General features: G+C 45.5%; 1 protein-coding gene across 5 annotated transcripts in view; it reads left to right on the forward strand.

Moving 5' to 3' along the window:
* YPEL2 (yippee like 2) overlaps positions 1 to 11653 on the forward strand; it is a 65596-nt gene extending 53943 nt beyond the window's left edge. For 3 of the 5 annotated variants that reach the window (XM_060395149.1, XM_060395148.1, XM_015098465.3), the window contains 4 exons: positions 1807 to 1850; positions 2867 to 2975; positions 6874 to 6910; positions 7199 to 11653. In XM_060395149.1, the coding sequence (XP_060251132.1) occupies positions 1807 to 1850; positions 2867 to 2975; positions 6874 to 6910; positions 7199 to 7341 (333 nt within the window). In that variant the 3' untranslated portion in view covers positions 7342 to 11653. Of the gene's footprint in view, positions 1 to 1806; positions 1851 to 2866; positions 2976 to 6873 lie in introns of all 5 variants that reach the window. The other 2 variants (XM_027975343.2, XM_015098466.3) reach the window with 1 other exon arrangement.
* Positions 11654 to 24912: the final 13259 nt, after the last annotated feature.

Below are 24912 nucleotides of genomic sequence, written 5' to 3' on the forward strand. Positions count from 1 at the left end.
AGGAAGAGAAGAGACTGCAGGGGGTGGTGGGGCCAGATGGTGAAACTTTTGCCATCCTGGTGGTGCTTGGGTGTCTGTGTGCTCCGAGACGGAACTAACTGGTTGGCCAAATCTATGACCTGTTTTGCTGAGACATTGTCTCATCTGAGCATGTGGCATGGACTTCCAGGTTCCAGGTCTCGAGGCTGTAACACTTGTATTCATGCTCAGTTCTAGCCTGGAGCTCGTGTGTTCCCCGGAGATGCTTCAAGACCCAAAGGCAAGAGAGCTGGTTTTGCCCGAGCAGCAGCTGGGAAACACCTGCTTGCTCCTCGGAGCTGCACCCGGGAGCCAAGGCTTCTGGTGCATCTGCACGTTGGAGGCAGCCAACCATCCAGCTGCCCCAAAAACAGTTTTTCCACAAGTCAAGAATTTTAACCCTTCTCTGTGGCTGGTGGCCCCGATCCCTGAAGTCCGTTGCTTCTGGCAACAGCTGTCTTGGGCGCAGTGACCTGTGTCCTGTCTGGCTCTCCGCTGCCCTCTGGTCATCTGTTAACCAGCCAGCCCTGGATCTCACCAGCCACTGAATAACGGAGGTCACGGGAGAGTCCCTTATTTTGTCTGGTTGCTTCTTTTCCAAGTGGTCTTCAGAGCAGACGAGGATGTTTAATTCAGGGTACAGTTGTCAAGCCACATTAAAAAATGCACGCAGCCGTGCAGAACATGGCTGGCTCATGCCAGCCAGACATTCCAGTACAACCAGAGGAGGAAACACGCACAGGGCCCGTGTTAGTGGAAGTATCGCACGGTGAGCTTTCGGGCTCCGGTTTCTCCCAGTCCCTGCCGTCCTCCAGCCAGAAGAAAGACACTCCTATTTGTTGTTGTTCTTGTTCGGTTACTAAGTTGTGTCCAACTCTTGTGACCCCATGGACTGCACCATGCCAGGCTTCCCTGTCCTTCACTATCTCCTGGAGTTTGCTTAAACTCATGTCCGCTGAGTCAGTGATGCCGTCCAACCATCTCATCCTCTGTCTCCCTGCTTCATCTCCTGCCCTCAGTCTTTCCCAACGTCAGTCTTTCCAATGAATATTCAGGGTCGATTTCCTTTAGGAATGACTGGTTTGATTTCCTTGCAGTCCGGCTCCTATTTAAGCTAGAAGTTAAAGTGGGATTACCCTTTAGTGGGCATTCCTGTGACCTGGAGATCAAGTTGCCCACACCTCAAAAAGAGAACTCCCTCACTGCAGGTTTTTCTGTTTGTTTGGCTGCACAGCGTGTGGGATCTTAGTTCCCCAACCAGGGACTGAACCTGTGTGCCCTGCATTGAAAGGTGGATTCTTAACCACTGGGCCACCAGGAAAGTCCTCGTACTGCCAGTTAGGAAGACAGTGACTGTTCGAGCAATTAGGGTCTCCAAAAAAGTAAGACCAGGGAGGAGTGTGGGTTTGGTGGTTCGTTCTTACCTTGGGGATTCTTTGCTGTCTCCTGAGGGTTGCACCAAGAGGGCCTGGAGAGGTACTTGTGCCTGTGGCCGTGCCCTGGCCGACTCGAGGAAAGCTGTGGGCAGCACAGATGGCCAAAATCATATGGGTCCAGGAAAGGCCAGTGTGGATTAATGCTGTCTTCTTGCCAATCCAAGTGTGTGCTGACCCGGGTTCCGTAGCTCTGTTGATTCTGCCATCTGCCAGCTGGACAGTTAACTGGCTCACTGCTCCCTTTTAGCTGTGTCAGTCCTGCAAGGTCATGATTGTTGTGCTTTGGGGTTGGTTTCCCCCCTGGGTGGGTGAAATGGATCTCTAACCATCGATTTGTCTTCTTGCATTTCAGTCGTTCCAAGGAAGTCAAGGACGAGCATACCTCTTTAATTCAGTGTGAGTGTCTCTGAATGGTGCATCCATTGTTCGGTGCAAATTTTGAGGGATGGGGAAAAGCAACACTCTGTGATGATTACACAATGGAACCTGTCCTCTCTGACACACACACATACACACAACCCCATGGAACATTATTTACCATACATGTTAGCCAGTCATCCTTGGGGAATTCGGTGGGGGGGCATCATCTTGGGCTAAAAATAATGTAGGCAGTACTCCAGTAAGCACAGAGGCCTATAGGCTCCTAGCAGAGAAGCTGGAGTGCTTCTCCTGAAGCCTGACCACGAAGGTCTCAGAACTAGACCTGAGACGTGTCTCTGAGGAAGAGAGGAAGATGAACAGAAGACCCCGGGATCTGCTGGAGGACTGAGGCTGGAGGAGGCTTTGTAAAGTGGAATGAGCTAAGAGCCTCCATCCCCTCGTATGGTCTGCCACAGCCCTCAGCATCATTTACAGCTTTCTCTGGGAAAGCAAGCCTGATGAACTGTGAAAATGGAAATCTAGCCTGTCCAGCTTGAAATCATAGGTGCTCCGTGTGGGAGTCTAGAGAGCTGATGGATGGGGCTCATCCGTCCCTGTGATGAGGACAGGACTCTGCTGTCATGATTGACATCTCCGGCCACAGTCTGTCCTCAGGAAGATCTGGGGACCTGTGCTCATGGCTGTGGGCTTTGGTGTGGTTATCAGTTTGTCCCCTTAAATCACAAGCCTAAAAGCACTTGTTAAGAAAAGCTCTGAAAAAAGAAAAATTCTAAGCAAAATCTCAACCATAAAGACTATGTTGAGTCAACTCAGTGAATCAGAACTTTCAGATCTGACAAACAGCTCAATGGAGATGTTTCCATGTGGCTGCCTTTTGGGAGTTTGCTACTAGTTTGTTAGAGATGATGCTCTCAGCATTAGCTTCCCTTGGGGCAGCCGTCTTCAGTTAATCTTTTGCTGGAAGTTCAGCTTCAGCAACCGATGGGCATTTGCCTGACTCCCCGCTCTCTCTCTCCCCGTCCCTGGCACAGAGTTAACGTGGGCTGCGGGCCGGCGGAGGAGCGCGTGTTGCTAACAGGACTGCACGCCGTCGCAGACATTTACTGTGAAAACTGCAAAACCACCCTGGGCTGGAAATATGTAAGTACTGAGGGGTCTGGTTGGTGGAGAGTGTGCCATAAAGAAACTGAGAGTCGGACACTGGAATGCATTCTCCCACTTGCTTCCCCTGGCCTTGTGGGATTATCTTCAACGAGGATGGGAAACTGAGTTCAAAGAGCAGTTCCTGGCACACAAGCGTCCTCTTTGCATTGATAGTCCACTCTTCCTACTCAATCCTTCACCTACTCCTGACACACAGACACACAGTCACGCACCCTCTCAGTGTAATAATAGTGAAAAGTGAAGTCACTCAGTCGTGTCCGACTCTTTGCGACCCCATGGACTGTAGCCTACCAGGCTCCTCAGTCCATGGAATTTTCCAGACAAGAGTACTGGAGTGGGGTGCTGTTTCCTTCTCAGGGGATCTTCCCGACTCAGGGATCGAACCTGGCTGTCCCACACTGCAGGCAGACACTTTACCCTCCGAGCCACCAGGGAAGCCCAGCAGTAATAGTAGTAGTGATGACAGTGGCTCATAACATCTCCCGACCGCTTACTGTGTCCCCGGCTTATGCTATTTTATTTACTCTTCACAGAATCCTTAGAGTGTGAGCCATATTTTAATCCCTAGCTTACAGATGAGGAAACTGAGGCTTAGGCAGGGTAATAATTTTTATTTATTTTTATTTTTTGACCATGCCGTGCAGCATGTGGAATCTTAGTTCCCTGACCAGGGACTGAACCCACACTCCTGGCACTGGACGTGCAGTCTTAACCACGAGACTGCCAGGAGAGCCCCTTGACAGATACTTGTGATGTCTCCCGGCAGCTAGGAGGGTGTGCAGAGCCTTGCCAGGGAGAGAGGGGGTATGTGTGTGCAGTGAAAGTCAACTTGTATTATTATTGTTGCTGCTGCTATTATTATTGGTAGATCTTTTCACAGTGCTTTTCTCTCCCCTCTCTATCATTGTGGGGATGTTGAAAAGGCAGTCTTCCTGTTCCTGGGAGAGAACTTTATTCCATGTTGTCTCAGAGGGTTGGTGTGGGGCTGGCTCATAGGACCTGCTTAGGAAGGAGCCTGAAGGAGCAGTCAGAACCTCCTGGAGAGTGATAAGGATGTGTCATGTAGGTTTGTCGATGGCAGCAAAGACACCACTCTGCAGGACTTTGCTGGTGGAGGAGCTTCTGCATATGTGGGAGCAGGGAGCATAGGGGAAATCTGTGTCTTCTGCTCCTTTTTTCGATGAGTCTAAAACTGCTCTAAAAATATGAGTCTGTGTGAAAAAAGGATGTTGAGCAAGAGAAGCCAGCCATGAAAGTATGATTCTGTTGGAATAAAGTTTAAAAATACTCAGATCATAAAAGCTGCAGCAGGTTGAGTCCAGGGAAGGAGCGCAGCCTTTAGAGTCTGTCTTTCATGTCTTCCTTGGAATGTGCAGAATGAGAACGGAAAAACCTAGACACTGTGTTTCACGATGCTGAGAAGGTTTAGCCACAGGTTCATCTGGGAGAAAGGGCCTTGGCCATTCTGATTCCTGTGTGGCCACTGGTCCCCGCTGTGTGCTCTGGGGGCCTCAGTTCTGGTTTTGATTACCCAGAAATGTTCTGCCCCTTCTTTGTTTCCCAACTTCTTGATTATCTTACTCCTTGAAGATGTGCTGGATCGTAGACAGAAAATAATCCTGAGTTGGCCGGCTTGGCTCCTGATTAAGTCCTGAGGACTTCCCTGGCAGACCAGCGGTTAAGAATCCACCTTGCAATGCAGGGGACACGGGTTGGATCTCTGCTTGGGGAACTAAGATCCCATATGCCACACAGTGGCAAAAAAAAAAAAAAAAAATCCAGTCCTTTGACAAAGCTTTATTTATTAAGAGCCTTTGTGTTAGATACAAAAGTGAATGAGAGACATTCCTTGCTCTCAGGATGCTTATAGTCATGATACTTGGGAGGAAAGCCACAGGTGACTGTCAAACGGCTGGACAGGACAACAGAAAAACATCCATCTCCCCAAACGTTCCCTGATCCCCTCTCACACACCAGGGCCAGTGCTCCAGCCTGTCGTTCCATTATTCCTTCTGATCCTTACCATGACCCTGTGAAGTACTTGTAATTATCCCAACTTTGTAAATGGAAAGTTTATAATTTTGCAGACTATTACTGGAAGGCAGATGCTTAAATGATGCTTTTGATGCTAGGAAGCAGTAGGAGCGGGGTTTAATCTGCGATGTCTGTGTCCATCCCAGATCCTGTGCTCTGTCTGCTGGAGTCCACTCGTGACATTTTGCAAGCGTCTTGAGGCTTGAGGGGTGGGCGTATTGGTTTTCTTTTCCCTCTCTCTCTCTCTCTCTCTCTCTTTTGTTTAAATAGGGACACACTGTCACTTTCCTAGTTTTATTTTTTTCCTCCCTCTGTATTCTGAACACACTATCATGGAACAACAGGTCTTGTTCCTAAACCATATTCCTGTGTTGTGTACACATCACACTCATGCAGACGGAGCTGGGGAATAATGAGTGTCAGGGAAATTACTGCTGAGCCCACAGCTCGTGTGTGTGTGTGTGTGTGTGTGTGTGTGTGTGTGTGGTGTTTGCACTTTCTCTTGGCGCCCCTCCCCTCTCTGCTACGGGGAAAGACTCCTCTCTCAATAAGAGACTCAAGTCCGAACTCGCATTCTGAGACCCAGAGCCCCTGAGCTCTAGAACAGAAGATACAGTTAATACAAATGCTGCCCAGCACCTTTCAGCAGTAGGATTTAGCTCCTTTTCGATTTGGGGGGCCCAGAAGGGAGAGTTTTTCCACTGTTCTGCCCATTGAGCTTCGCCATCTGATGACTGTGACACCCACTGTTTTTTTAGATAACACACCAAGATGGCTTTCTGTATCTGCAAACAGAATATCACCTTGATGCCACACCAACGCAGGACTTATTTCTGTGGGGCTTGTTAGCTGGGAGAGCCTGTGGAGCTGTGTTTCAGATGGGCACCTCCCAGCTGGTTTGTGCTGGGTTTGCCCTCTGGAGGCCTCACAGCTGAGTGGGGCTCAAGGGCTGGCAGGTCCTTCAGTCTGCAGTTCATACAGCTCCTTTCTTCCTGGAGAAAGGCAGTGATGGAAAAACAAACTTAACCCATCTGACATGGAAATAGCAAGATAAGAAATAAAAGAGAGACCTGTTTGGCAATATAGTACACTTTGTTTCTCTCCCCCAGTGCCTTTTGTCTCAGCCTAACAAGCACAGTTTAAAATAATGGCATAGTGGGCATTCCCTGGCAGTCCAGGGGTTAGAATTCCATGGTTTCACTGCTGAGGGCCCAGGTTCAATCCCTGGTCAGGGAACTAAGATTGCAGAAGCTGCTCGGCACAGCCCCCCAAAATAATAAAAATTTGATACAAATTCTACCGATACCTTTGATTTCTGGTTAACATCAAAAATGAAGTGCCCATAAGATTTTACAAGGCGGACAAAACACAAAATAGGTATACAATGAACCAGACGGACAGACACAAAATAGATACAAATTATGCTGCATGTTTGAATGTGGTTAAGTGCTGTGGAGAAAAGTAAAGCAGGAAGTGACAGGGGGCAAGGGGGTGGCTGCAGGGGAGGCTGTGGTTTTCAATAAAGACCTTACTGGGATGATGACGTTTGAGCAAAGATGCTAAAGGAACTCTACTGCAAAACTGAGAAAATATTTAGAATACTTAAATTTAAAAATATTTAAATTTTATTGTAAATATGGAGACAGTCCTGGTGATGCCTCAGTCCTGCAGTTAAGCCAAGGGGGCATGGCGTGCTTGAGCGGTGGGCCTTCTCAGTGAGGCTGGGGCCAGACTTGAGAGGCCCCGAGGCCTGTCACTGGCCCTGCCTTTGCTCCTGTACGCCAGAAGTCACCTGCGCGTCTTTGGTCATTCCATCTTCTCTTCCTTTGTGTTTCCGTAGGAACACGCCTTCGAAAGCAGCCAGAAGTATAAGGAAGGCAAGTACATCATTGAGCTAGCACACATGATCAAGGACAATGGCTGGGACTGATGGGAGAGCCTCCAGCCAACCCAGCGTCCACGTGAATGCCATCCAACCGAACATTCTACCCAAGCGTGAGAGAGTGACTGAACACGTGGTTCCATCCATTTAGGGGCCTTGCCATCTGGGGCATTCTCCCACCCTGACGCCGTCTTTCTGGTGACCGGCCTCTAAACCGCTGTCTCTCTGTCTCTTTGCTTTGTATCTGTTTGTGAGTTGATCCTGGCTTCTCTCTCTGTTCTAGTGTTGGCTGAAAAAACAAAACAACAAAAGGAACAGACGCCTGCCCGCGTGGCGGCAGCCCACTTGGACGAAGGCCCCGGGGCCCCTGCAGAGCTGCCCGAAGGCCGCTGGGCGGGAGCACAGTGGCCCAGCCCGGGGGTGTGAGGGTCCCGGGTGGGCAGGGGACGGGCGGGGAGAGGTAGGCGCAGACGTGTGCTGCTCCTGGAGACCTGGGAACTTAGGCTTGAAATAATCGACTTGTCTAAGAGGGCAAAGAGGAAAAAAAAAAAATACCTCATGACTGCATTCTCTCTGATCAGAAGCTTCTGTTCCTGCCACCAAATGTGCCAGGTTAGCGAGTGAGGGCACAAGAAGGATGGCCCCTGGTCTTCGCTGGCGGGGCAGGGGGCTGGCCTGGTTCTCCCAGGCCGAGCTGGTGGGGGGAGCAGTGTGTCCTGGCAGCAGGGGATGATTTGGGAAAAGCCCAGAAGGTTTTGATGCCTGATGCCTCACTGCTCCTGTGGGTGATCTCTGCCTCTTCAGCCACTGTTGGTGACAGGAGAGGGGACTGTCATTTGTAATGTGCGCGAGATGCAAATATCCCAAAGGCTTTGACCAGCAATCAAGTAAAAAAAAAAAAAAATCAATGATTGAGGATAACAGGGAACACAGTGGGGGAGGTGCAGTTGGGGAGCTCTTGCAGAAATGGCCTTGATCTTGGGCCAGATAAAATAAAAAAATAGAACCAGTTAGCAATTCCGACTGACCTTTTTTTCTGAACCTTCATAAGAGAAGAGCACTGTGGCAAGGAAGTGGGGGTGGGTGGGGCAGAGCCTGGAATAGTTTAGGTTTGAACTGTTACAGGTTAAGTGCATCTTTTTTTTTCCCGGTATGCATTGGCTTCACTGAGAATAGCAGTTCTTTATGTGTATGAGTTTTTGGGTGTTTTCCTCCAGTTCTATCATTGTAGTTGCGGAAAACAAAATCCCAAGGCTTCAAGTTCAGTGATAACCTGGCCGGCAGATTCCTCATGCCCCTAGCTTGTTCTCTTTGTACTTGAATGTTTTTGTGTGGAGAGAAATCTGTCTGTGATCCAGCAATGAGAATGTCTTCAATTTGATGTCAGACGGCAAGTTATAAATTCCAGTGTTACACCCCACCCCGGACCTCCCCATCCAAAGCTCATTATATTAGGGAAGTGGGGAACGCATCTCTGTGAGGCTCATGAGAGAAGAGTTTGTTGCATTTAATCAACACTGTGAAGTCTGTTCTACAGCAATTTAACCAGTATGCAGTGCATGACCGAAACTCATTTAACTGAGATAATTTCATTGCTTAGACTGAAAATATTATCATTGCTAAGATATGTGTAGGTTATGTTAGGTAATTCTCAGCATCTCATTCTCCCAGTAGGCTGATCCTATAGGAAAATTCACCTTAAAAGTCACAAAAGAGTGAGTTGAAGGAGACGAGAACCTGTAAAATTGTTAAGCAAGATTAAAGCAGCCAACCCGGGACGTTTTCAGAATGGAACCAGATTCCCAGAGAGGGTGAGTCTGTCGTGGAAATGCCTTTTTGTGTCTCTGTGGGCTGCTAGTGGAGCGCGGGGCCTGAGATGCTCATGGTCCTGCCCTGGCAGTGCTGGGCGGAGAGCTAACGGGAATCCAGGTAGCCCCGCTCTTAGCAGCAGACGGCATCCATGAGACAAAGAGGGTTCTGCAAAACCAAATTTTGTTCCCACAAGCTTCTTGGCCCACATCGTTTGGTGCTTTAGCAACCCTGGGAGATTAAGTTCTCTCCACGTTACTAAAAAGCAGACCGAGATTTAGAAGTCTTTCATTTCCAATCCCAGAGAAACAGTTCCTCTGGCTCCCAGGCCCAAGATCTCAATTAAAAAAAAAAAAAAAATCATTTTCAACTTTCACATTCCTAAGCTGGTTTACCAGCCCAGAATTCATAAATTCCCCTCTGCATCCCTGCTGAAAGTAGTGGCTCTCATTTCTGTGTTTTGATTAGCCCCTTTACTCAGGGAATGTCCTGGCTATTGATAATCCTTTCCAGGAAAAGAAAACAGGCAGGGTCAGGGTGGGGGGAACATGTAGGTGTGTAAAAACCGAGCATGGTCATATACTGGATGTGAGGTGCCCTAGAATGTTCAAGGGGCAGAGGAGACTGGAGTGCCACTGTTCATCTTTGGGGATGGGGCCTCTGACTCTTGCATGGATCAGAGCAGGCTCCAGTTAGACCCAGGTTCTGTTGTTTTGTTTTGCTTTAATTTAAATTACTATCCATTGAGCATCCAGTGGGCACATGGTGCAAGAGAGCTGAACAAAATGCTGGTTTTTCCATAATGACAAGGGTTAAAAAAAAAAACAAACCCAACTCATTAGGCTTTCCCGAAGAAGAAGAACCAAAAGTGCTTCTTATAACTTGAGCTCCATTCTTGGCTTGCCTACTAATGTCTGGCAGTATCGTAGAGACCGCAGCTGAGTGAGGGAGATGCCTCAGTCGGTTCATTTTTTAATTTCCTCACCAAATTTTGGACTCAGAGCATAACCAAAGACCTCATCCGTTCACCCCTGGTGGGTTTGGGGAACTGGAGTTTGATGGTAAAGCTTAGGGGTGCCCGGAGTAGAGAAAGGGAGGAGAAAGGAAAAAGGCATGACGTGCTAGACCTCAGCCAGCAGCTGCCTTCCTCTTGAGCTGAAGTCCAGCCAGCAGATTCTAGTTCCATCTCCCTCGTGCCTCCCCAGGTCATATGGCGTGGGCGGCCCTGGATTACACCCAGCCCGCTGGGATATTAGTCTCAGCCGCTGATGGGTTGAGTTGATGTGTATCCAACCCAGCCGAGCTCAGTGTCCACGGAACGTCAGCTGGGCCTGCCCAATTCCCTGGACAACAAGATGACAGAGATAAGACGGAGTCAGTCTTTCCTGGTGGATCAGTGTGTGGAAGACAGGTGTCCCCTTTATAAAAAGATTTTCAAGAGGATATATAAGAAACAGTTGCTTGTGAAATATACTTTTGTAAATAATATTTAATTTTTTAAATAATATATTTGGTGCTGTTTTCTCAGATCCCCTGAGAGCACTTTTTATTTTCATTTTTAAATTCTCTAGTTTCCTCTGCATTTCTTGAAGTATATTTTAAGGGAAACAGTGATCACCAGTATACTCTCGCAAAAGAAAAGGAAAGAGAAAAAAAAAGGAAAGAGAAAAAAAAATCTCCATCACTTTAGTGTGGACAGAGGCATTAAATGAATCAATGTCTCTGTATTTCTTCCCAATGGAACAGACTCTGCAGTACATTACCAGGTTGAGAACTGAAATATTTTCTTGTACCACTATTGGCCAGAAAAGAAAATAAATCAAATAAATTTAGTAACAACTTAGAGCGATTCCTCTTGTTGGAAGAATTTCCAACAGATTGGAATCTTGTTTTTAATTGTTTGTGTAAGTGTGTGCGCGCCCATGTGCGTGTGTGTGCGTGTAAAGCACTTGATCGTGCCTGCGGTTTTCGTTTTTGGGGGGGACACTATACCTACAGTTTACACCCTGGGCACAGAAGAGTTTTCTTCTCTTTCTCTCTGCTGGCTTTGTTTCTGAGTGGACCAACAGCACAACCCTCGAGGAGTTTGTTTCCCCGAGCACGGAGCTGTTGCGTGTTTGCTCCTTCACGTGCTCCGCTTTTACAGACTGTAAAGGAAATCTGTTGTTCGTGAAGAGCCAGCAGTCACAGCTGTGTCCCTCCCTGAGAGGTGAGGGTACTCATCACGGACCCCGGGCTCCAGTTGTTGTGGAAGCCACATCATGTTAAACATTAAACTCGTTTGGGTTGAAAAGAATGTCAGTAAAATAATACACAAATTTTGTAGGTAAATAGCTTTTTTTTTTTTTTTAAGGTCGCATTGCCTCAGGTTCAGGAAGAGGCTGGGAAATCAAATATTGATCACAATCAACTTAGATATTTTTTTAAAAAATGAGTCTGCCTCAAATGAGAAAACATGCTAGTGGTCTAGGTCGAGGAAAGAGATATATTAATATTTAATATTTAAAATTAAGATAACGTCATGAAATCAGCCAGCAGTGAAAGGTAAAGGCCAAGAAGAAACAAGCCGTTCTCATAGTATCAAATTCTACCTGCCCGTATGTTTTTGTATAACATGTGGGTGAAAGTGAGAGTCAGTTCCCTTTTCCAACCTGCAGAGACTATCTTTCAGTACAGACTCTGCCTATTTATGCTTGTGTTTACAAACTGTATTTGTTGGGTTTTGTTTTTCTTTTATCTTTATAATTTTTTTTAGTGGCATTTTCAGGTCACTTTGCTTCAATAACAAAGAAAATTATTTTCAAGTAATTTGTCTTCACCATTTCCTGTGTTTGTACATAGTGATTCAGTATTAGAGAAAAGCGCGTTTCTGTCATATTTCCAATCTGTGTTGGTGCTCATTTGAGAAAATAAAGTTTTCAAATATGAATTCTTTGCAGTGCTCCTTAATTGACCCAACATGTTTTATCTCGACATTTAACACATAAAAGTAACTGAAAGGTCAGAAGGAGGTCATCTGTCTAAGGCCATTCACAGATCTGTCAACTGAGGCCCTAGGGGGTTGTTTTCTCTAAGGACACTTAGCTGATTAATGAATAAAAATCAGGTCTCCTGCTTATCTATAAACACTTCTCCTGGTTTTGGAGATCAGAAGTGCAGGAGTGACCTTTATCATTTCTGTCTACTAAGCTCCATGTTAGTCTCTGCAACCTTTTCTGTTTACACCAATTTTCTTTGGAGATAGAACTGCATTAGGCCAAGGGGGAAAAACAGGTAAATCAATAAAATAATGTCAAAAAGAGGCAACATTACCTCTGAATGGTTGACTAACAAAGGGAAATAAGCATAGTTACAATATATGGAAAAGCAAGTCTTCTCACTCACTGAACAAATAATAAACATCTATTCAGTTCTAGGCAGCTTCCCTGGTGGCTCAGACTATAAAAGCGTCTGCTTACAATGCGGGAGACCAGGGTTCGATCCCTGGGTCGGTTCGATCCCTGGGTCGGGACGATCCCCTGGAGAAGGAAATGGCAGCCCACTCCAGTATTCTTGCCTGGAGAACCCCATGGACAGAGGACCTTGCGGGCTACGGTCCATGGGATCATGACCGAACAACTTCACTTTCACATTCAGTTCTAGGGACTGGGTGAGACAATTCAACCATCCTAACATTGCAGCTGTGTTATTTCCCAAATACGTTTCCCTCTAGTCTTGTCTATATGCACACACAGCCTTGCATAGCCAGTCATTATAAGTACAGTTTTAACAAGGCTCTTTTTACCTAAACATCATCAGTTTATTCTATATTTTAAAGCATTTTTTCAGAAGGTTGCATCCACAACTTAGAGAGTTCCCACCTTGTGCAAGCAACCTAAAGAGCAAAGAGGATATTAAAGCTACACGAGTATATGTGATGTATGTTTTCACATTGGTAATATTTTAAAAGACTATTCCCTATTAAAGTAGATACCATCTCTACTTTCCTGGACTTTTTACTTACCTATTCTGGCCCCAGCTACAGTTGACTTTTATTTGTCCTTGAATGCATTAGCTCCTTCCTGTGACCTGTTTTGCTTCAGTGGCTACCCTGTTACCATTTCATCTGTGTTTGCCTTTGGCAGCCACGGAGGGGAGAAAAGATAACGTGCAGGAGAGGACCAGACTCAAACCACGGCAGCTGTCCAGGAGATCAGGCTGGAAGAAGGGATTGTTGTTTAGTCGCTAAGTCATGTCCAACTCTTTGCAACCCCTTAGACTGTAGCCCCCCAGGCTCCTCTGTCCATGGGATTTCCCAGGCAAGAACACTGGAGTGGGTTGCCATTTCCTTCTCCAGGGGATCTTCCTGACCCAGGGATCTGAACCCGCTTCTCCTGTGTTGGCAGCACTCTTTACCACTGAGTCACCAGGGACGCCTCCCGAAGAAACGGAGGGGAAAGCAGGGATATTCATGGAGTGCCTGGTTTGCGTGAGAACCTGTGTTGGGCTCTTTGCTTACATGACCTCATGTAGGATGTTCACAAGGAAGTGCTTCCTCATATCATCCTAGGAGTTCGTGGGAGAGCAGGGCAGACGGTCATTCTCATTTTGTAGATGAGGAAACCAAGGTTTCTCACGACAGGGTGAGGAATTATAGCCCATCTGACCTTATGCTCTTGGTTCCCTACACCGTGTCCCAAATGTTAGCCTCTGTCTTCTGCCCTCATTCTAGCGTAGTTCACAAAGACACTTGCCCAGCCTGCCCACCATGACTGTTTAATAAATAAGGATTGAGGAATGCAAATTAGAAAAGCAGTGCAGACAAAGCCACAAAACTCAATTCTGCCTGAAAAGTATTGTGTATTCCATAGCTGAATATAAGCTGAGCTTTGTTGCTTCTTTAATACTCAGTAATGAATTACATATGTAATCCTTGGCCCTTTGATTAATAGGAGGTCCTTAATAAGTGCTTGGTGAACACTGAATTAATGCGGAGAATTAACAGGGTTTTTTTTAAATCTCTTTAACATGTTAGTTTCCGTAAGAGAAGAATGGAGGTTAGTGTTAAATGTTCCATAAATTGTTACACCATGAGCAATCAGTTTATTAACTTGCATTTATTTATTCAGCAAGCACTTTGGGGGCATCTATTATGTACCTAGTCTGGTCAGGAAACTAACCCCAGGGAGGAGAAGAGCAGGGGTACCAATTGTGTTGAGTGAGAACAAAAGATTATGCATGGCGTTCCCTACCTTTGGCCAAATACCTAGCCACAGGGACCAGGACCCTCAGGCAGCTGTTTCCTGCAGAAGCAATTGCTCATAAATCCTTTCATCTGAACCCAGTAAATGGCTGTGTCCTAGAGCAGGGCACAGGGCAAGCACTGGAATTAGAGCACCTGGTTTCAAAGACTGGTTTCCCTTCATTAAAAAAAGGAATCTATGGAAAGAGTTAGGCCAGCGCCAGGGAGGAGTCAATGATATTAAAATAACTGTTATCATTACAGACTGCTTAAGTCCATTTTGAATTTGGAGTGGGGGGAAAAGAACTACTGTATTTTTCTCTTTATGTGTATTTTTTGTTTGATTTCACAACAATCCCATGAAGCTTCCCCGTTTTACAGAGGGAAAAACTGGAGGTTCAGTGAGCATAAATATATGCATGGAAGAGCTCTGAACTGTTGTTCTGATTGTGAAGTCCACACCATATCTGGTCCAGCCTGCCGTTCAGGAAAAAGGAGTAACTACCAAATCGGAAACTCTGGCAGGTCTGACTAAGCACACACCCAAAATGCCATGCTGTTTTGTTCTCTCATATTTTATTCTTTTTTCATGAAATGGAAACCCTGGCTTTTCTGTTAGAAGCCAAGAGCTTAGAACCGAGGAAGCATAGTTTGTTAAACCTTTATTTCACAGGATTTCATGACTATTGATTTCACTACTATGACTTCTTATTTCTTTTGAGGGGAAAAAAAAAAGTTTTACTTTCAGTTCAGACTGAAAGATAGAAACCCCAAAACTTACCCATCTGGACGTGACTAAAGTGTCCTAACACGTGACATTTCTCTGGAGCCATAGGGGGCGATGCTTCAGGCCTGTTTGAACAAGCCAAAGATTAAAAGTTCATGTTGCATGAAGATTCTTCTAATTCCCAAGTGATGTGGGATCATTTTAATGAGAGACAGGATAGCTAAAGAAGCTGAATTTTTCCAGGCCTGAGCAAATTATTTGAAAACTATGACCGAACTATTGAGTTATATTTATTTTGAATTGAAATCATATTAATGATTTCTCCCAAGCTGAGATATTAGCAAGGTCAAATAAAAATATGGTTACTTTTGGAGTTGGACAGATGGGGTTTGAAACCTGACTGCGTGCTTATAGCTTCCCTGATGGCTCACTCGGTAAAGAATCCACCTGCAATGTAGGAGGCCCAGGTTCGGTCCCTGGGTCAGGAAGATCCCCTGAAGAAGGAAATCGCAACCCACCTCAGTATTCTTACCTGGAAAATTCCATGGACAGAAGAGCCTGGCAGGCTACAGTCCATGGGGTCTCAAGAGTTGGACATGCATTGATCACTTTGAGGAAGTCACAGAAATTCTCAGGACTAGTTTCCATCGTTTGTTAAGTTGGGGCTACCAGAAACCATAAGTTATTGTAGGAATCAATAATAGCCATAAAGTGTTCAGCACTTTGCCCAGACCAAGTAGGCCTTAGCAGGTGTCACTTGTCCTTTATTTGCTGAGTAATTGAAACTCACTGTGATGGGTACCACTAGCACATGGGATTATTATTATTATTATTGGCCCTGATATTATCTCAGCATTCAAAATCATCATTCTTCAACCAGGGTTCGAACCTGTGCCCCCTGCATTGCAAGGGCCAAGTCTTAACCATTGGACTGCCTGGGAAGTCCCAGCACATAGGATACTTAAGGTTCAACAGTCATCCTTCCCATCTCTACCAAGGAGGCTGGCACTCAGGGAGGTTAAGTAACCTACACTTGATCATGGGCCTGCTATGTAGCCAGAACTGGAACTGGAACCCAGAACACCTAGGCAATCAGATTAGGAGTCCCTGTACCACACTACTTACTTTTACTTCGAGAGGAGAGTGTGTACCTTTAAAAAAAGGGTGTCAGCTAGGAAAGCATCTTTGCATTTTAGGATCCTGTTTGAAATGTACCCATCTTTGGTCATCTTCCATACAGCAAAATTCGCTCGTTATCCTTACACCCAAGACTGATGTGCAGTCACCTTGTGGGGGAAGCAAGATGTTCTCAGACGGGCTCGCCTCCCCGGCCTCCCCAGGACTGCCCGCCTCTGATTCTGTGCCACTTTTCCAGAGCACAGCCACCGACTGAGCAGTTGAATCGGGAATGTTTTATTTATGACTTTAATAATGGAGTCTCTTGGGAAAACTGGTTTCCCATTCCCAGAAGTGAAAAAATCATCTACAGAATGTTCTTGAAATTTTTTTGCTGTTTACACTTTTTCTCCTACCACAGTCTTTGAGCCACCTTAATAGAGTTTCAAACATCCCTTCACAAAAGAAGGATAATTTGAGCTGATGTTCATTTGGCTGGTATGTTCTGTACCAAACCAGCACATGTGGCTGCTGATACAATCCTAAACATGGCGTTTATTACTAAAACTGCCACTAGGCCGACAGGGGCTTGTTTTAACTTTGTCTGGTTCCCAGAGCCTTATTTCCACACCCATTGGACGAATAGTACCCACATCTCTTGGAGGCACTCAGGCTTGAAGTTGTTTCCACGGTAATGAGACATGCCCAGGGCTCAGGCTTCATTCTGTTCTCATTTCTCAATGATATTATAAAGAAGTAGTACCAGAGAGAATGTTAACCACCTGAGGAAGAGAAGTTGAAAAAAGGAAGCATCACTGACCTTCTGGAGCCCTGGCTATAGGAGGGAACTCTGGAAGTTTCTGTTTAACCAGGGGGAGTTAGGGAGTCATCTTGGGAAGATCCCCTGGAGTAGGAAATGGTACCCCACTCCAGTAATCTTGCTTAGAAAATTCCATGGACAGAAGAACCTGGCAGGCTACAGTCCATGGGGTCGCACAGAGTTGGACACGGCTGAGCACAGACACAAGACTTGCAAAGAAAACGTTAGAGTTATCACTGAGCTAAGTGGTTTGGACCTGTTGTGTCCTATACATCAGATATTTCATCTTGCCTTGGGTAGAGCTAGATTTAGCCTAAGGGAGACTTACCTGTAAAAGCAGATAAGGCAGGCAGAACTCAACATTAGAAAGCCTGTAAAGATCTTTTCTGCCTGTGGGCATGAGACTACCAGGCATTTGGGGACTAAAAAGCAGACTTCCAGGCTCTGATTAGCTGTGTGACCTTGGATTGGTTACCTTTGGAGGCTTAGTTGACTTATCTGTAAAAGAAGATTGTTGTAAGGACGAAGTGAGATAATATATCTTGAGTGCCTGGCACCCTAAAGCTAAAGAAATGTTGGTTGGATGGGTGGTTTAGTTCCTAAGTCAGGTCTGACTTTTGCTACCCCTTGGAGTGTAGCCCACCAAGCTCCTCTGTCCTTGGAATTTTCCAGGCAAGAATACTGGAGTGGATTGCCATTTCCCTCTCCAGGGGATCTTCCTGAGCCAGGGATCGAACTCAGGTCTCCTGCACTGCAGGTGGATTCCTTCCTGACTGAGCCACCAGGGAAGCTGGTATAATGTTGGTTATTGTTGCTTGAATAGTAGTAAAGGCAGAGGGTGGATGTGTGTTATTCAAAGTGGAAAAATGCATGTGCTCCAACGGCCAGGGGTTACTGGTAGGCTGGTTTATAATTTTCCTTTTTCTTCGCATGCACTTTCTAAACATATTTTATTTTTCTTCATTTCTGTATATTTGGGCAATTATCCCCAAGGACAGTAATTTACCCATTCTTTCAATATATCTTTTTGAGCCAAGCTTAGGGATAATTGCCCTGCCCTTGGGGGAGTTTTCTCAATCTCTTTAGGGAGTGCTTGTGTTACAAGGGGGAGAAGGGGTTGCCCAGCGTAAAAAAGGTCAGAGTTACCACAGCAGTTACTGGTTTAGACTAGACAGTAGAGCTCTAGAAAGGCTTCCAGAGGCCTCCTTGCTGCCTGTCTCCCACTGGGGCCTTGAAGCACTTAACTCAGGCCTCTTGTATGGTCCTTACCAGGTTTGCTGTCTGACTCCTTCCATAGGGCTTCCTCCTGGGCAAGGACCCAGGTTCTCTCTCTCTCTTTTTTTTTGGCCTGCTCAGCATGTGGGATCTTCGTTTCCTGACCAGGGATTGAACGCACACCCCCTACACTGGAAGTGTGGAGTCTTAACAACGGGACCACCAGGGAAGTCCTGAACTCTTTATGGCCGACTAATGAACGTTTGATGAACAGATAATCGTGGGGAGTTCCCTGGTCGTCTGGTGGGTAGGATTCCAGGCTCTCACTGCTGTGGCTTGGGTTCAGTCCCTGATTGGGGAACTGAGATACCGCAAGCAGAGTAGCCAAAAAAAAAAAAAAAAAAGTGTGGATGTAAGGGATGGTCAGTTAACAAAAGAATTATTCCTTTCAACCCCAACCCAAAAGGAAATGTGGTATTTATTGAATGCATGTGGAGAAAGGAAAGATTGCTTTAGCGTTTACCTTCATTCCATTTGAAACAATAAGGGAAATGAGATAAGCTGGTTTATTTTTTATTTATTTTTGGCCATGGCATATGGCCTGTGGGATCTTAGCTCTCTGACCAGGGGCTGAACCCAGGCCCTAGGAAGTGAAATTGCCAAGTCCTGACCACTGGGCCACCAGGGAAGTCCCCAAGAGAAGTTTGCCAGGTAAGGTAACTAAAGTGAGCATATTTTATATCTCTTGGTGGGAGTGAAGCCTGTCATATGGGTTCTTGCAGTCTAACCAAGTACAAGTGTAACAGGAGGGAAGGGGGCAGGACACAAATTTGGAAAGAACCGCATAGCCCAAGGACACAACAGAAACCAGTTAGAATCAAAGGGATCCAAGATGGCAGACAAGGTGATTTTAATTAGACCCTGATCCTCAGTCAGCAAGCTAAATGACACACCCAGAGGTGCCATGACAGCTCCAAGGAAAGTGAAAGTCGTTCAGTCTTGTCTGATTCTCTACGACCACATGGACTGCAGCCTGCCAGGCTCCTCTGGCCATGAAATTCTCCAGGCAAGAATCCTGGAATGGGTTGCCATTTCCTTCTCCAGTAACAGTTCCAAGGCACTGTCCAAAGACCAAGGAATACACAGTGGCCCAATTCCTGGAAATCTCCATCCCTTCCCTAAAATGGGTTTCCCTGGTGGCTCAGACAATAAAGAATCCACCTGTAATGTGGGAGACCTGGGTTCGATTGCTGGTTTGGGAAGAGCCCCTGGAGAAGGAACAGCTACCCACTCTAGTATTCTGGCCTGGAGAATTCCATGGACAGAGGAGCCAGGCAGGCTACATACAGTCCATGGGGTCACAAAGAATCAAACATGACTGAATGACTTACACTTTCCCCAAAATAGTTGGAATAATCCTCCCGCACATTAGCATATGAATTGCAGCAGCTCAGTCATTCTCCCGGAGCTTGCTCAAACTCATGGCCATCTAGTCAGTGATGCCATCCAACCATCTCATCCTCTGTTGTCCCCTTCTCCTGCCTTCAGTCTTTCCCAGCATCAAGGTCTTTTCAAATGAGTCAGTTCTTCACTTCAGTTCAGTTCAGTTCAGTTCAGTCACTCAGTCATGTCCAACTCTTTGCAACCCCATGAACCGCAGCACGCCAGGCCTCCGTGTCCATCACCAACTCCCGGAGTCCACGCAAATCCATGTCCATTGAGTCGATGATGCCATCCAACCATCTCATCCTCTGTCGTCCCCTGCTCCTCCTGCCCTCAATCTTTCCCAGCATCAGGGTCTTTTCCAAGGAGTCAGCTCTTCGCATCAGGTGGCCAAAGTATTGGACTTTCAGCTTCAACACCAGTCCTTCCAATGAATATTCAGGACTGATTTCCTTTAGGATTGACTGGTTGGATCTCCTTGCAGTCCAAGGGACTCTCAAGAGTCTTCTCCAACACCACAGTTCAAAAGCATCAATGCTTCAGCTCTCAGCTTCCTTTATAGTCCAACTTTCACATCCATACACGACTACTGGAAAAACCATAGCTTTGACTAGACAAACCTTTGTCGTCAAAGTAGTTTCTCTGCCTTTTAGTGTGCTGTCTAGGTTGGTCATAGCTTTTCTTCCAAGGAGCAAGCGTCTTTTAATTTCATGGATGCAGTCACCATCTGCAATGATTTTGGAGCCCCCCAAAATAAAGTCTCTAACTGTTTCCATTGTTTCCCCATCTTGCCATGAAGTGATGGGACCAGATGCCATGATCTTAGTTTTTTGAATGCTGAGTTTTAAGCCACCTTTTTCACTCTCTTCTTTCACTTTCATCAAGAGGCTCTTTAGTTCCTCTTTGCTTTCTGCCATAAGGGCAGTGTCATCTGTGTATCTGAGGTTATTTTTTGATATTTCTCTTGCAATCTTTATTCCAACTTGTGTTTCATCCAGCCCAGCATTTCTCATGATGTACTCTGCATATAAGTTAAATAACAGGCTGACAATATACAGCCTTGATGTACTCCTTTCCCAATTTGGAACCAGTCTGTTGTTCCTTGTCCGGTTCTAACTGTTGCTTCTTGGCCTGCATACAGATTTGTCAGGAGGCAGGTCAGGTGGTCTGGTATTCCCATCTCTTGAAGAATTTTCCACAGTTCATTGTGATCCATGTAGTCAAAGGCTTTGGCGTAGTCAATTAAGCATAAGTAGATGTTTTTCTGGAACTCTCTTCTTTTTCAATGATCCAGTAGATGTTGGCAATTTGATCTCTGGTTGCTCTGCCTTTTCTAAATCCAGCTTGAACATCTGGAATTTCACAGTTCACATACTGTTGAAGCCTGGCTTGGAGAATTTTGAGCATTACTTTGCTAGCGTGTGAGATAAGGGCAATTGTGTAGTAGTTTGAACATTCTTTGGCATTGCCTTTCTTTGGGATTGGGATGAAAACTGACCTTTTCCAGTCCTTTGGCCACTGCTTAAGGCCACATGGAATTACCCAGCCTATAAAGCCACATTTCACAGCCACACTCGCCCTCTGCGATGGCCCACACTCTGCCTGAATCTGAATCTGCTTCTCTCTGAATCTGGATAGATCCACTTCTTACCTATTTCTGTCTCTCACTGTATTCTTTCTGTAATGAGACATCAAGAAACTGAGCTTCATTAGGTCCGTACCATGTACCATGGGCTTTGGCTGGGCTCAAGTCCCAGTCACATACGTTCAAGTCCTAAGAACGGTTTTGGCTGAGTTTGAGTTCCTACCACATGGGTTCAAGTCCCAATCTGAGATAAACAGTTTCACAAGTGGTAGGAGAATGGGGTGGCTGGCAATCACTCAGTAAAAGCAAGAAGGAGGCTATCTCCACGGGGAGTAAGCTCGACAGAGAACTGGGCAACGTCTTGGGGGAACAGACATCTCTTGGCCCCATTTATCTTTCCTCTTCCTTTCTCTTCCCTGATCTCTCAGGATCTAGGGAACCCCTTTCAAGTGAAGGATAAGAAGTGGGGAAATCTTGCTTTTAATCGTAGTGTTTTCTCCCACATGATTTGTTCTTGCCTAAAGTCCTCTTTTCTTACCCTTGGTGACCTTAGGATTTTGAAACTCAAAAGCTAAAGAAATACAAATGTTTTTTCAAATCAAATAAAATTTGGGACTTTTCTGGCAGTGCAGTGGCTAAGACTCTGTACTTCAGTGCAGGGGGCACAGATTCGACTCCTGGTTGGGGAACTAAGATTCCACATGGCACATAGTATGGCTGAAAAAAAAAATCAGATATAATTAATTTCTATCATCTCAAAAATTCCTTCTCATCCTTCTTTTCTATAATGAACTCACTTCTCCCATCCCTAGCCCCTTGACAACAACTGATCTGTTTTCTGTTCCTATAGTATTTCTGAGCGACTTCACTTTCAATTTTCACTTTCGCGGACTGGAGAAGGACATGGCAACCCACTCCAGTGTTCTTGCCTGGAGAATCCCAGGGACAGAGGAGCCTGGTGGGCTGCCGCCTATGGGGTCGCACAGAGTCAGACATGACTGAAGCGACTCAGCAGCAGCAGCAGCAGCAGCAGTATTTCATTGTATGGATGTACCACAGTATGTTCACCAGTTGGTAAGTGTTTGTGTTATTTCCAGCTTCTGGCTCTTATTGGGAAAACTGTCGTTAACATTTGTGGACAGGTTTTGGTATGTATTTTGTATATACTCTCACTTCTCTTGGTTTTCTTAGATATGAGATTGCTAGATCATATGGCAAGTGGATGCTTTAAATTTAGAAGAAACTATCAAACTTTTTCCAAAGAGCCTGTGCCGTTTTGCATTCCCACCAGCAGTGCATGAGAGTTCTGGTTGGTCCACATCATCGTCAGCACTCAGAATTGTCTGTTTATTTTCCAGTTTAGTCCTTCTGATAGATGTAGACACTCACTTATTTTTTTTCTTTCTGATTCCTACTGACACATTTCTCCTTTGGGATAAATGTGCAGAAAATCCTATCTGACAAATAAAGCCCAAGAGGAAATTTAAGAGTAACTTTACATAATAAGCAAAAATATATCTTGCTTCATAAGAAAACATAAAGGTAAGAATGAAAAACTGAAGAAGTGAGGAGCAATGTTGGGAAGTGGGACCTAGGTATGTGGTCTCATAACCTTTCCAGTATAGTTCTTTCTTGTCATCCATTTAGACAGTACACAATGCTGTCATTGGTTAGTGGCAAAGTCGAGTCCGATTCTTTGCGACCCCATGACCTGTTCTCCGGGCTTCCCTGTCCTTCACCAGCTCCCGGAGCTTGCTCCAACTCATGTCCGTTGAGCCAGTGATGCCATTCAACAACCTTATCCTCTCTTGCCTCCTTCTCCTCCTGCCCTCAGTCTTTCAGAGAGCATCAGGTCTTTTCCAATGAGTCTGCTTTTTGCATCAGGTGGCCAAAGTATTGGAGCTTCAGCATCAGTCCTTCCAGTTACTATTCAGGGTTGATTACCTTTAGGATTGACTGGTTTGATCTCCTTGCTGTCCAAGGGATTTCTTTTTTGGCCAAATTTTCTGACTAATCCATTTGGAAAAATCTGCTTTTGCTCTCAGCATTGGTTATACAACCAACCACTTTTTGTTAACTCCTGTTTTCCAACTTAGTCTCCTTTAAATCGGAAATGTCAGCACTCACAGAGACAGGTGAGACAATAGCATTGCTAAAACAGCCACATGTAAAATTATTAAAAAAGATTGCACATTCAAAGGAATACCTCACCCTTGACCCAAAATTATGTTATTTTTCAGTTCTTAAGAAGGTAGTTTGACATAAAGAGTCTTCAAATTCTTCTGAAGACTCATCTTGTACTTTTTCTTATCACTCCTCATTCACTTCATCAACACATTCATTTGCAGGATAATCTTACAATTTATTTCTTGGCCATTTAGTTCCAGGCTCCACTGAGACTATTATGACCTCTAAAAGAGGCTGCTTGAATCAAGATCCAGAAACCTCAGGTGTGAAATAGAGACTACAACCCCCTCCTTATGCATGAGATTGGAAAGGAAGGCATTTCTTCCAGCTGTATTTGGGACACACACGGGGGCTTTGCTTACCCAGGGTTGCTTCAAACACCTCCATGCAGCCAACAAAAGGAACAGAGCACCCCACATCCTACCCTGACAGTCTGTGTCCTGCTTCCTTTCCTGCAAGGAGAAATTGTTGCTTGTAGCCATACTTGCCTGCACCAGTCACCTCTCTTCTACCAAATGCAAGGGAGAGCAAGCAGGCAGAGGGGTCGGCATTTTGAAGGCTTCAGGTAATCTCCTGACTGGTTGAAAAGGCTTACTTTTCGTTTCTAGGCAATAAGTCGTGATTTATAAGCAAAAGGCTACTCCTGTCTTCAGCCGTCATCTGCATCCATATCCCCCACGGCCCTGTATGCAGGATGACCCAATAGTTTGGCAAACGAAGAGTGTGCTGACATTGACTGTTCATATTTGAGAGCCAGACTCCAGACTTTTGGTTCAAAATGTGATGGTGACACAATGGGGTCAAGAGAAGCTGTCAGGAAAATAGCTCCTAAGAATAGCTCATATGTATTGAGCCCTAGCTCTGTGCCAACCACCGAATGTTCCACATGTTCTTTTTATTTTTGCCATGCCACATGGCTTATGGGATTTTAGTTCCCCAACCAGGGATCAAACCTGAGGCCCTGGCAGTGGGGCGCTGAGCCCGAACCACTGGACAGCCAGGGAATTGCTACCTGTTTGTTTCCTTACTAGACCTCACATGAACCCTATGGTAGCTCCTATTATTAACTCAGTTTTACTGTAAAGAAAGCAAGCTCAGTGAGAGAGTGACTTTTACCTAAGGGCCCAATGCTAGCAGATAGTAGTATGTGTGTGTGTGTGTGTGTGTGTGTGTGTGTGTGTGTGTGGTAGTCACTCAGTCGTGTCCGACTCTTTGCAACCCCATGGACTGTAACCTGCCAGGCTCCTCTGTCCATGGAGTTCTCCAGGCAAGAATGCTGGAGTGGGTTGCCATGTCCTTCTCCAGAGCAGATAGTAGAGCTAAGTTTTAAAAGTATTAATAGATGATGTGAGTATTCATTCTTAACAACTGCTGTATTCTCAGGGGACTTCCCTGGTGGTCCAGTGGCTAAGACTCCATGTTCCCAATGCAGGAGACCTAGGTTCAATCCCTGGTCAGGGGACTAGATCCCACAGACTGCAGCTAAGAGTTCACACACCATGACTAGTAGATCCTGTGTGCCACCACTAAGACCCAGTACAGCATAAATAAATAATTTTTTTTTAAAGAACAAAACAAACCTCCCCCCCCCACCCCAAATTGCTGCTACATCCTGTCTCAGCCAGAGCTCCATTGCAGCAAAAATCCACAGATAGATAACTCTTAACAATGGGAAAATGTGAAGATCAAAATTGCCCAGATTTTGAAATCTACTTTGAAAATCTATTCACTTCAATAAGTCATTCATTTGTTCATTTAACAAAAATGTAGGAGCATGTGCAGATGTTGAGCATACAATAGTTATAACTATGGTTCCTGCCCTCATGGATCTTACAATCTGAATGAGAAACAGTTTGTAAAGGGAAAATTACAGT

This window comes from Ovis aries, chromosome 11 (assembly GCF_016772045.2).
Source record: "Ovis aries strain OAR_USU_Benz2616 breed Rambouillet chromosome 11, ARS-UI_Ramb_v3.0, whole genome shotgun sequence".
Classification (NCBI taxonomy): Eukaryota; Metazoa; Chordata; class Mammalia; order Artiodactyla; family Bovidae; genus Ovis; species Ovis aries.